Below are 13,275 nucleotides of genomic sequence, written 5' to 3' on the forward strand. Positions count from 1 at the left end.
GCAGGTCGAGGGAGGTGATTCTACCCCTCTGTTCTGCTCTCTTGAGACCCTACCTGGGTCTGTGTCCAGTTTTGCAGCCCCCAGCATAAGAAGGACATGGACCACCTGGAGCAAGTCCAGAGGAGGCCATGAGGGTGATCTGAGGGCTGGAGCACCTCTCCTATGAGGACAGGCTGAGAGAGTTGGGGCTGTTCAGCCTGGAGAAGAGAAGGCTCCGGGGAGATCTTATAGTGGCCTTCCAGTACCTGAAGGGGCTACAGGAAAGCTGGGGAGGGACTTTTTACAAAGGCAGGTAGTGATATGACAAGGGGAAATGGCTTTAAACTGGAAGAGGGCAGGTTTAGATGAGATATGTGGAAGAAATTCTTTCCTGTGAGGGTGATGAGACACTGGAACAGGTTGCCCAGAGAAGCTGTGGATGCCCCCTCCTTGGGGCATGTGTCAGTGCGTGAGATGAAGGAGCTTCGGGTGTGTTAACAGTGTTTTCTCACATCAAGTTCAGTGCATAAAAGTCCCTTTCAAAACATAAGCAAGTTCCTTCAAAAACTGTGTCAGCTTTGGGGGTTTGCTGAGCAAAGACACGTCTGGCCCAAGATGTTGTCCTGTCCACACAGATTGCTGTGGCTGCCCTTTGGCAAGTGCCCGTTCCCAGCAGACAGACGATCTGGGTCATTTCAGCAACACCTGCCTCATTTAGCAGAGCTTGGCTGAGCAGAGGTCCCCTGTGCTGGAGCAGTGCGTGTGGTCCACACGACCACGGCAGCAGCACCCGCTGCTGAAGGGGTGGCAGGGACAGCTGTGGGAGCAGAGAGATACCATGCAGCCACAGACACTAGCTGAGGTTTTGGGGGATGTTTTGCTTCTGAGCCAACCCTGTTTGGTACGTGTCACTGTGAGTGACAAGGTGGGACCTCATGTTTCTTCAAGGGGCTGGATTCTCATCAGATGTATATCAATCTCCCGGCACAGGGTTTCTTTGCTTGTGTCAGTCATGAAACAATACTGGGTTGTGCGTCAGGCACTGCGCTTGCCTGTTCTTGAATTCGTGCTTGCTGCCACTGCTAAAGTCAGTTCATGTCTTGCTACTCTGGCTCTCCATCTGCATGTCAGGAACAGGAATCACTGTTCACTTTAAGATAGCACTTGATAAAATAGTGCTTTGCCAGGCAGGCCAGCATTTTGCTTCAAACATGACCCTTTTTATGACCTCTCTTTTTGTTGTTGTTGTTGTTGTTGTTGTTGTTGTTGTTGTTGTTTTGGGTTGTTTTTTTTTTTTAATAAAAATGTAATTTATTACTGTGAGATTCTCAATATATTGCAGAGCACATATTGACATATTTTAAAAGGATACATTTCACAGTATCATAGTGCAGATCTGACAGTTGCACCTGGCCTTACATCTCATTCTTTGCCAGCAGGATAGTCCCTACTGTACTGCCATGCTAATTAATCAGCTCAGCACTTTGTTGGGATCATTGTGTGGATTTCAGTTTCACAAAAGGATCTGCTGACTTGTCTTTTTAGCTATAAAGTAACTTGACAGGGCACATTTCCAAAACAAAAGGCAGAAACCTAGAATCTAAGCAGAAACAGATTTAGAAACACTTCTGCACTTCAGGAGAAAAATAGATGCTGTGACTGAAATCCATACATTACTTATTCGTTGCTTTTGACTTCCACTTCAGAACTAGCTAATCAAATTTCTGCAGCTTTTAAGGTTAGACTGTAGAATGGTGGGAGTTTTATTTATTAATACTACTCTTGTCTGTCCCAGCCTCATCTAGCATCTGAATTGCTTGGGTTTGAGTCTTTGTTCGTATGGGCCAGACAAGACATAAGGAGTGGGGAGCCATCAGCCTGTGAAGCTTTTGTCTGCTCAAACTTTCAGTCAGGTTAGATGGCAGACTGTAAAATGCTGTCTTAATTCAAGTGCATTGTACTCACTCATGTGTCTCATGAAGCTCATAGAGTGGAGATGACAACAGATGCCTTAATGCATGTGCTCCCTGGCATGTGTATATCCTTGCTGTTCTTCCTTTTTGCTCAGATCAATAAACAGTATCTTTTGCACTAACTGAGCTGCATGGATGCCAGAGGGATCACAACAGACTGCAGTTTGAGGATGCAACCTCCACTAAATGGACTCTGAAATGTTGCAGTGTGTTCTTCACCACCCAGCTCCCACAGGAGCGACAGACCCAGCATAGAGTAAGGAGATAGTGGCATTTTAAGGTCTGCCCTAGGGAAGTGGTGAACACCCGCAGTTCCCATTGAGATCAAGGAGAAGTGCAGGTGCTCAGCAGTTCTCTTGTGGGTCACCTTTTTAAATCTTTCACAAAACCTTTAAAAACAGAATCTCCACTACCAGGGGCTTTCTGTTCCTCTCATTTTCTTCACGATTTTGCATTATGGGGATTTGTGGAAATTGAACAGTCAGTCCTGTCTAGAAGCAACCAAATAAAACCTGGAACTGTTATGCACACACCCCTTGGGGTGTTTTTAAGTAAATGGAATGAAAGCTCCAAGGAAAGTGGTGTGAGCCTTTCACACATGACTTTACAGCATTCTCTATAAAGTCACAATAAAACAAAAGACTGTACAAATGTAAATGTATGTCTCCTGATTTTGCACACGCTGTACTGCAGCAAGCTCTGTTTGCATTGTTTTCCTGTCCTTTCCCCAATACTGACAAGGTGGAGGGGTGAGCAAGTGGCTGTGGGGGTGCTTAGCTTCTGGTTGGGGTGAACCCAGCACACTTGCTACTCTGGTATTTTAAATAATCTTGCATTTAAGACACTGCTTGAAAAGGAAAAAAAAAAAAATATTGAGCCTGCCTCTTTTAACTAGTGTCTTCCCTTATGACTTCTTGCTTATAGGAGTACATAGCAGTTATGATGCACTTCCCACTTTCTGAGGAAGTATTCAAGCAAATTAAAAGCCTACATCCTGAAAAAAAAAAAATGTTTATGAACGTGTTTTTGTATTCTCCTAAATTCCTGACTCATATATGAAAATGGATCTCAGGCTGCTGAGTGTTGCAGTTAAACCCAACAAAAATCCTGTGAAGCAGGTAATTTATTATTTCCATCTGAGAGATGGTGAGGCTGAGGCAAACTTGTCTACTGATTTGTGTCTTTCTGCTAGTACCAGATTCGTGACTACCTGTTCCTTGTTGCACTCAGTTTCTTGACTGCTGTTTTACCCCATATGAACATGGAAAGATAAATGCTTTATTTGTTTTCAGAGTGTGGGCAAAGTGGGAAAAGATGAAGCAGAGTCTGAAAATAATAGAGGTGTAGGATACATCGATAAGAAATATTCGTTAGCTTGCACAAAGCTCTTAGCCTTGCCCTCTCTTGTCAAAACTCTGGAGTCCTGCTGTTCCTCTGGGTCGTTGCTGTAGCACTGTAATAGAGGAGAAGAAAAAAGCCTGAGGTGGCTGGGAATAAAGGCATTAACTCATGAAGGTGTGAAGTTGCTTCCCCAACCTTAGTTTCTGGGGCTAAAGAGATAAGACATCTACTGGCAGGTATAATAAGCTGGCAGGAATGAGAGGGCCAAACAGTTTAAGGATGCTTGAGCCTCACCCACATCTGCTGGTGAAGAGCATCAGTGGCTTCAGTTTCTTACTGCGCTGTTGGCAGATGATGCCGTAGCTCCCTGGAGAAGCATGACTTTCCTTGCCTTCAGCATGGCCTCTGCGCTCGGAGCTGCAGGCCTGGGAGGGATGTGCCAGACTGGGAACTGACAGCCTGTCCTGGTGCCCTGGCAGCTGGGGTTATGACAGCTCACCCCACCTCTACTGCCCATTCCCGGCTTTGACTCCTCTGCTTAGGTCATAGACTCTCTGGCTGATGCAGTCATGTGCGGTACATGGTATGTTTGCCCTTGGTGGCTAGGGGAATATGTGCAGCTCTCAGGCTAAAAACAGGCTGGTTGGGGTTCCCAGATGCTAGAGTAAGAAATGATTGCTGCCCTTGGTAGTACTGTTCATATGGTTTATATGCTCAAAGGAAAAAAAAAATGCTGCAGAGTAGTTTTGACCAAATCCTGCATCTTACATTGGCAAAAATTGCGGGGCTTGGTAGTCTGCCTGTTCAAATATTGACTTGAGTGATGAGGTTTCTTTTATTAAAAGGTCTTAGGATACTGTTGTAGGCTGAACTTACTTCTACTCTTTTAAATCCTGTTTATAGAAACATGGGCACGTGTGCTTGATAGCTGTTCAATCAACCTTCACTTCAGCAGTTGACTTTCAGACACTCGTTTTTGCAAGATTAATATTCTCTTAATAAAAGTAACCTTGTGTGCATCCAACTCTACTTGCATGTGGATATCTGAAAGCAAACTGAGAATGGCTTTACCAATATTACAAGCAGAATGTAAAAAAAAATAAATCTTAAAATAGCATACAAAATATTAACAAACATTTTCTGTGCCCTTGAGTTGTCAGGAGACTGTGTGATTCTTTCCACGTTAAGAAGAGAGTTTCTTAAACAGTTCAGCAGCTGAATGCCAGGGGCTGCACTATACAAAACGCTTCCCCTTCTCAAGGCAGCTTTTACTCAGCAGAATAAGCGATGCGGTAGGTACGCATGGCCAGAAGTGCACATCATCAGGCAGTAAGGGGAGAAGTTCAGGTGGAAGCTGTCTAGGGGCAGCCAAAGCCACCTTCTATCTCCGCTCCATGTTCCCTTCTCAAAGGGACAGGTGTTTGTTTTGCAAGCAAGCAGCTGGTCTTGGGTAAAACATCTTCCCTGTGCTGACACTTGCTTTGTCTGTGTTTTGCCTGCAGTGGCTGAGGAACCCAGGCCCCCAGCACGAGAAACGGACTCTCTTTGGGGACATGGTGTGCTTCTTGTTTATCACTCCGCTGGCGACCATCTCTGGCTGGTTGTGTCTACGAGGAGCAGTGGACCATCTGCACTTTAGCAGTAGACTAGAAGCTGTTGGCCTCATTGCACTCACTGTTGCACTCTTCACTATTTACCTCTTTTGGACCCTTGTAAGTATTGTTTTTCTGTTCAACTCACAGGCATAAGGGAAAGAACAAATCAGAAAATTAATTACACAAAGCACTGTAGAGCACATGGATCACTGTACAAAGCATTGCTTATATTTACCTTCTGTACTAGTAAATTTCAGTTACACCTGCAAGAAAGCTCTTGGTTCCACACCATTCAAGTTCTGTGGAAAACCAGAAAGATGGTTTGCCTTTGAGGTCAGTAATTCCCAAATCCTGAATACCAGAGGGTATAGCAAGAAGGAGACAAGGTAGTAACATGGAAGAGTTCAAGACAGATGTTACAGGAGTAAGTTTCATCAAAGATGATGTGCAAAGGGTGAAGGCACAGTGCACAAAAAAGCTTTAGGTGAACAACCATGTTGCCACAGAGGATTCAGGTTTCATTCTAATCCAACATCTGGCCGATGTTACCATTCAAAAGCCTTGGATGTGGGTGCATTCCATGCTTTCCCCATTCCTTGTGCTTGTGGTGCTGTGGGACGTCCGTGGCAGAACACACCTTACACCCAGGTCTGTAGAAATGTAGCTGCCTTTGCAGTGTAGGTGAAATTACTGCCTTATTCCCATTGTGCACCCAGGTGTGCTGTCACTTGTGTGCCAATCCATCCTAAAAGCCACTTGTTTTGTGCCAAGTTATTAAACTGAGATCCCTTCCTGGCTCCAGCACACCAACAAACAGTTGGCCCAGCAGAAATGAAGGGAACCCAGAAGACAGTTGCCAAAATAAGTGTTTATCAAGCCATGGTCTAGCAGTTCACTGAAAACACCAGGTTATTGTTGAGTTTGATATTTCACATCTCTAGCTCTGGTGAGGGAGGGAGGACAGAACAGGAGACGCAGACATGGAGCATTCATGCTAACGTGTGTGTGTGATGGTGCAAGGCCACCCTGCTGTGAAAGGAAAAGCTCATCTTAGCCTGTGCTGCCTCGAGTGGAGGTTAAGACCATCCTGCCTGTGGTGCTGGCATGGCCACTAATCCCACAGGCCTGATCCACAGCTCTCTCCCTCAGTGGGGGTGGGGACATGCGCTATGGCTGACACCTTCCAGCAGTTTTTGATCAGTGTAAGCTGATGAGGACGTGGCACTTCAAGAACTACATTAGCAGATCTAGCCTACAGCAAGAAACCCCTATGCTGAGTCCAGAGTAAGCTTGGAAAATGGGGGGTGGAAGGAAGCACAAAACCCCCGCACTACCTAACAGCTAGCTGCAAGAAAGCTATGAAAAGTCAGATTTCATTTACTTCATTCATAAGAGTGACGCCCTGTCTCATCTGTAGAGGACTGCAGGCTAATTTTAGCAGTGCACACCAGGAGGGAAAGCTCAGAGTTTTGCCCCAGCCTCCTGCAGTTTCTTTTTGTTGTTTGTTTCCATTTCCTGTGAAGCAGCAGCACAACCCTTTGACAGAATGGACATGTACTCCAGCAGTGGAGTGGCACTTGTATTTCCTGCAGTACTGTGTCTAGACATCTGCCAGATTGTTCAGATTTTCTTTGTGTATGACTGTCTTAGGAACCCAAATGCTGTCCACTTTACCAAATATACATAATTCACAAGCACCAAAATGTTTGGAAGTTGAAAAGGGTAGTCTGGCTAAGTAGTTGGATTTAATTACCCATGACAAATGTACATATCTGACCTTGCTCATTAAGACTTCTGCAGCATCTCAATCCCTAACATCATCTATTGCATTTTCATTGTAAGTGGCAAAAATCCCTTCTATTCACTTTATAACTTCTACCCCATCAAAAGCATACAGAGAAATGTTACTGGCACTCAGAGAATATGGTGATAGTAAACCTGATGTAAATGCATACCTTGGTTGATTTAATTGAAATACAGTATCTTTAATGTCCAGTGAGTTGTGGAAGATGTAATTCCACTCTTATCTATTACTCAGACCAGCAGGAGGTAGATGGGCTAATGAAGCACTGTGTTCATCAGGGAAGGGCAAGGCAGGAAGCCTTTCAGGGCACAGTAACCCTCCCGTTCAGCATGCGGTTAAGAGCAGAGAGAGGTGGTGGGAAGGACTCTCAGGCTGACAGAAGGTGCCTCTCTTGCCCTCACAGCATTAGCAGTGGATGGAGGAGTTTTGAGGAGTTGAAGTGTATCTGCGTATTAAGCATATCTGCAGATTCTGAGGGTAGGTTTAGATGAGACATTAGGAAGAAGTTCTTCACTGTGAGGGTGGTGAGACACTGGCAGAGGTTGCCCAAGGAAGTTGTGGATGCCCCCTCCCTGGAAGTGTTCAAGGCCAGGCTGGATGAGGCTTTGAGCAACCTGATCTAGTGGAAGGTGTCCCTGCTGATGGCAGGGGGGTTGCAACTAGATGACCTTTAAAGTCCCTTCCAACCCAAACCATTCTATGATTCTATGATTAAGTCAGTAGGCTTGAGTGACAGTGCTTTCATGCACTTTCTCAAAGGGCAGATTTGCAAAGTCAAGGAAAAGATTTACCTTACAAATGGCACTGAGCACCCTTTACATGGGAGACATGCCCACTCTCTGCTCAGCCACCCGACACCCACCAGTCATGCAGTAAAGCCCCAGCATGCGCTTGCCTTGAGGAGGCTGTGCAGTTCCCTTGCCATGCAGCAAGGAATGGACCCATATGTAGAAGAGCTAACCTCGCCAGTGGTTCAGAAGCACTTGCCCTCTAATTTTTGGAAATGGGAGAATCCTGTACTACTTGCTTAGTTATGGCTGGGCAGGGAATATATTGAGTGTTGTGGGGTAAATTACACACAACATGTGATAAATGCTCTTTTAGGTCCTGGGAAAATTAAGAAAACTAAATCCTAATTTTTACTTGCAATACATCAGCTTAATTTCTCTGGAGGCAAAAGCTGCTATATAGATTATTTACACACCACATTTATCCCAGTGAGCAGAGAGTGGGAGAGATGCTATTTTTAGTATCCAAGAAGCTATTTTATCCCTTCCCCTAAAACAGCCAACTTCATAAAATGCTGTTGCTTTTTCTCTGCATTTAATCACGGTGATGTCCACACACAAGAAAAGCCTGGTACTCCCAAGAAGAAAGCTTCAGACACTAAACAGAGATTGCTATTTAAACTGAAAATTCAGTGCCAGACTCTGCTTTCTCTTGCATGCAGGTAATCGTTGTTCCTGTAAAATCAAGGAGCGGGTTGGAGTAAAACAGCGTTTGGCCCTATAGCTTCCAGTATAACATAAACGCTGGTTTAAAACAAAGGTTAGCGGAAATTAATTCAGAGTAAGTTAGAAAGATAGACAGCCCCCTTGCTATTCTCTTGAAGAGGTGAATAAAGGAGCCTGCTGTGCCAAGGACCAATGTAAATCTGGCCTTTGTTCAGCATTTCCAGATTTGCATCCAGTGTAACAGCTTAGGGTGAGTAACTGTGGCTCTGTTGAAATTTAGTAGCTGACATCACTTGGAAACTGCCTCCAGGCAAGAACCCATTGTAAACAAGCTGTCAAACTTAACTAGGGTATCCTGTGTGAAAATGCTTGTTTAGCAGTTAAAGCCTGGCTTAAGAACACAGAAATTCCTCAAAGAATCTCATGTGATGCTACTTGAAAATTCAACCTAAACTCTAGTTTACTCCTCTGAAGCAGTCAGTGCATTATGCATGGCATTCATCTTTGCAGGTTTAGTTGTTTTTTCCTCCCCCCTCCCACCTCTACCGCATGATTTCTGCTGAAACTGCAGTGCCTTTTTAAGAGTTCTCTCATGTTCTTTCCTATACAATGTTCCACAGGAACGAAGATGTAGACTGCTTTACCTTCAGGGGGAGCATGGGAGAGTGAAAGGTGGGAAATAATTCATCTGTGGAAGAGCTGTCTTTGGGCAACTGCTTAGTGAACAAAAGTTCTATAGGTTTCTGTCGTTAACAGCAAACAGCTGTATAAAGATCTAATAAAAAACCTCAGAAAGTCTTTTTTTTGTCCCTAGTGGGATTTTCTAAAAAGGTAAATACTTTACTTAATTAAAAGCACCCTATTTGCAATAAGGAATGGGCTTGGAAGGATACATTCATAGGCATGTATGTTACTTAATATTGCTCCGTACCTCACTGGCAGCCAGCCTGTTGTTGCTGTAGGGGTAGGAAAGCAAGCAGTGCAGCCCTTTTTGACAGCAGCACACAGAGCCACTTCTCTGCAGTCAGCAGCATCTTCCACCCACCTGCGCAAAACACCAGCCTTTATGGCACCCTCTGCCCTCTAAACAACACTGACCTACAGAAGTGGGACAGGTGCATAAAAATCTGAGAAATGACCAGCTGCACATGAAGACAAAACAGCTAACAAGACAAGGTTCCTCCTGTGCTCACTGCATGGGTCCCTCCTCCCTGCAGCTCAAGAACATAGTAGTTGTCATGTGGCACATCTCACTCACAAGGTCCCAAGCCAGTTTACAGGTTGTTTTTTTAATTAAAAAATACTAAAAAAAACCCAAAAAACAAAACCAAAAACCCAACTGCACATGTACAACATCTCACACAGACATAACTCTTGACTACATTTGGCTGTCACTATTTAAAAAACAAATGTATATAGGGCTAAGCTATCTTGTATATCCAGAGCAGTCAGTCATTTCTCTTCCATTATTAGTAGAGCCACACTACAGTTGAAATTAGTTAGCTGATAACAATTAAAAAAACCCCCAGAAGATAATTAAATTGAGATACATATGTGTTGGCAAATGGCTCACGCTCACCTCATTGCATCTCTGCAATCTTGCATTTGATGCATTCAGCAATAAAGCATTACAAGGTAGAACACATGACCCTGTCAGTGTTTGGCACACGGGTTGGATACCTACAAGCCTTCACCATCCAGCGAATTACATTATTTGTCAGTTTAAAAACCTGCAGCATCATAGTGACCCAGACTCATTCTCATTGTAGGGGGCTGCCAGTAATTCTAGTTCTTGTGAAAGACAGAGGCAGGATGACTGATTTTTCATGTTATAAAAAATGGGAATGAGAGGTAGGGAACAGAAGAAAGTAGAGCACAGGCTGCTTTTTGTCTCTGCTGTGGCAACTTGGGGAACAAGCCACCTACATGGTATGTCTCTGCCCACCACTTTTTGCTCATTTTTATCCCGCCCAATTAGGCTGCTTATCAGCTTTTTGTTTCACTTGAAGGCATTTCTTCCCAAACATCCACTTACTTCTTGGAGGAACACAGTGACGCTAAACACAGTGCATCTCTCTTCTCTCCCCAGGTATCCTTTAGGTATCACTGTAGATTATACAAAGAATGGCGTCAGACCAATCAGCGGGTGATACTCCTAATCCCAAAGTCTGCCAACGTCCCCTCCAACCAGCAGTCCCTGCTGGTCCTGCAGTCCCTCAAAAGGAACTCGAAGGAGACAATAGTTTGATTGGGGCAGTTCTGCACAGGGGCCATGCACTAAAAATATTTTCCTCAAACTCATTGGGGTCAGACCCCTGAAGTGTGCTATTCTGATGTACAAACTCTTTGCAGAGGAGTAAACCACTGTTTGTATTCAAATCATGGATGCTGCAATCATACAGTATTTGCCAAGCGGCCAAACTTGTTTGTTTAGCAGATACTGTATGGAAATCTACAAAATCCCGTTAATACTTGCATCATCAAGTGATGCAAACTTTTTTATCATTTAAAATATTAAACTATGATAATTAACAATGCAAAACAGGTTTAAAAAGTGCTTTGTTTTTATAATTTCTGGTTCCTACAGTATTATTTCTTTAGGTAGGTGGACAGTAACCAGTACTACTTTTTCTTTCCTAAAGCACAGCAATGGCATTCCCTGACTTGACTTTATTTGAAGCTCCTTTATACCAATATTTTGGATAATTAAAATTTGTGTGTAATGAGTTCTATGAATTGGCTTATTATTTAAACACTATGAACTGATTAGAAAAATTATCCTCTGTTTCTGATGTGGCAGGGAACTTGATAGGAAAATTCTTCAGTAATAAATTTAGCATGTGCAAAAGAAAAAAAAATGACACAAATTGCAATAATCTTCCTACTCAAAAAGTATTCTCGTGCATAGCACTCAGGAACAACTACTTGTGCTTTCCACTCAGAAGCAACAAATTAGGCACCACATTCTGCATAGAAACACACATTTTTCTGGTGTGAATTCAGACTTAGCCAATTTATTCTGCATTACACCAAGCTGAATTTAACCCTAATTGTAAGACTTCTTTTTGTAAGGAAAGCTCTGCATACATAATAAATGAGATCATTAGACATGTTTTAAGAAGCAGGAAATTGTCTTGCATAAAAATTAGCATTATTTTCAAGCCGCAGAATTTTCAGCTTGACAGGTAGATTTAGCAGAATGTATACAGACCCTGACCTCTCCTTGCAGCACTGAGATGAAGGCTCATTTAAAAAAAAAAAAAATGTAACACAGCCTACTGTGGTGTGTAAAGACTAAACTTTATTCCTTCATGGCATTACCTATTCCCCCTTGGATTTTATGCCCAATTCATTCAGCAGTTCTTCACTTACATAGAGACTTATTTTACAGAACTACACTATTTCATTAACAAATGCAGCTAGAATTACATAGCCCCTTTGAATACATGAGTATTTTGGAAATACGTGTAGATGGCAGCGCCACCATGTGCTTTGTTTTCCAAACTCTGAAGGAGCTGAAAATAAAAAGGAACACATAGCAAGAAGGCAAATAATTTGTAATTCAGATTCCATCAGACAAGAACTTATTTGATACTGTGTGTGCTCTATGGAAGAAAAAGCTTAGTACTCAACCCCAAATCTGTTAGCTTCTTAATTCTGTCTTTGGACCAGTCTAGCTGTAGTCATGTTATTTAATGATATTGTTTGTAACGGTCAATTTCATGGGGATATAAGAATCAGCTACTTATATAAAGCAATAACAGTGTCATTCAGACATAAAACTAGTTTCACAGCAAGCCAAGAAGTGTAAGAGAATTAATCTGCAGATCTATACTCATTATATTCAGACATAAAACTAGTTTCACAGCAAGAGAATTAATCTGCAGATCTATACTCATTAATCTGACAGTAAGGTCAGGGGTTCATCATATCTTTGCCAGTGAATACAAGATTCTGAAGATGTGGATATCACAAACTCTGTGATAGCCTAAAACCTGTAGTGCTTTCTAAAAAACATCTTCCCAAAGGCAACTAACTCTTTGAATGGGAGACTGAACATGTATGTAAGCAGAGTTCCTCCAGGTTAAAAGAAAACCTGCTAACCAGGTTTTGGTTGGTTGGGTTTTTTTAGAAGCTTTAGGTGAGCTTTCTTCAAAATTCTGTTACTATTTTTGTTTCTTTGGGATATACTCCAAAAAGCAGGCCCATGAAATAAGTGCTATTCTTAAGTAGTATTCTTGGGTTTGTTTCCTGAAATAAAAAAATTAGGATGACAAGGAATTAAGTAACAGCTAGGAAAACAATTATTCAAATCAAGCTGCAAGGTATATGCACACAGATCAGCATAGTCACTTGGCCCAGCTCATCTGTGTTATTTCAAATTTCATTATTCATTTAAAGACAGTTTATATAATCTGAAGAAAGCATATTGAAGCAGCCAGAAAGAAAGTACGGTCCAGTTCAGCAAATACATTCCTGCTCTAGTTTCTCTGCTTGATGCACAAGTACAGCAAAACTGACTGGTGAAGTCACTAGCAATAGCCTCTCATGCATTTTCTTGAGAGAGAAAAATGCCAGAAGAGATCCAGTCACACACTTATCCTTCTGCATTAAACCCATGGGAAAAAAGCATACTTCGTATTCTTCCTTGTTTTTCCTAAAGCATAAGAACAGGAAGGTGGGTAATATTAATTCTTATTCCTGCTTCTGTTCTGAACTAAAGACTTGCAGACAGAAAGCTCCTCCTGGCAAGCTTTGCTTTTTCTTCCACTAGTTGAGGCTGTTGTTGCCACACCAAGTCCAAATTTCAATTAACAATTTTAAAACTGGATCATTACTGCAAATATTCTGCAGCAGCAACAATATTCATTTTTGTCTGAATAGATGTGAAAGATAAAGTTAACTGTAGCAGTAGCTACAGCTAGCAGAGCTCCTCTCAGTACAATGACATCTTTGTTATACTATCCTTAAAGAGTTCCCAGTTAAGCAAAATACAAGTTAAGTAATGAAAGGGTGGGGGAGGTTTTGTTTTGTTTTTGAAAATAGTGTCACTCGATTTCCTTCTCAGCAACATTATGCTTTCTTCTCATGCAGCTGGCCTTGCCATTTATGTTCCCTTTCCATTTAAG

At 42.5% G+C, this 13,275-nt stretch overlaps 1 protein-coding gene across 1 annotated transcript; it reads left to right on the plus strand.

The window, feature by feature from the left end:
- Positions 1–3,013: 3,013 nt before the first annotated feature.
- MARCHF3 (membrane associated ring-CH-type finger 3) lies at positions 3,014–10,394 on the plus strand. Its single transcript, XM_010171637.2, has 3 exons — positions 3,014–3,070; positions 4,796–5,005; positions 10,236–10,394. Exons 1-3 carry the CDS (start codon positions 3,014–3,016, stop codon positions 10,392–10,394), a joined length of 426 nt encoding a protein of 141 aa, XP_010169939.2.
- The last annotated feature ends 2,881 nt before the right edge of the window (positions 10,395–13,275 follow it).

This window comes from Antrostomus carolinensis, unplaced genomic scaffold (assembly GCF_000700745.2).
Source record: "Antrostomus carolinensis isolate BGI_N321 unplaced genomic scaffold, ASM70074v2 scaffold9677, whole genome shotgun sequence".
Classification (NCBI taxonomy): Eukaryota; Metazoa; Chordata; class Aves; order Caprimulgiformes; family Caprimulgidae; genus Antrostomus; species Antrostomus carolinensis.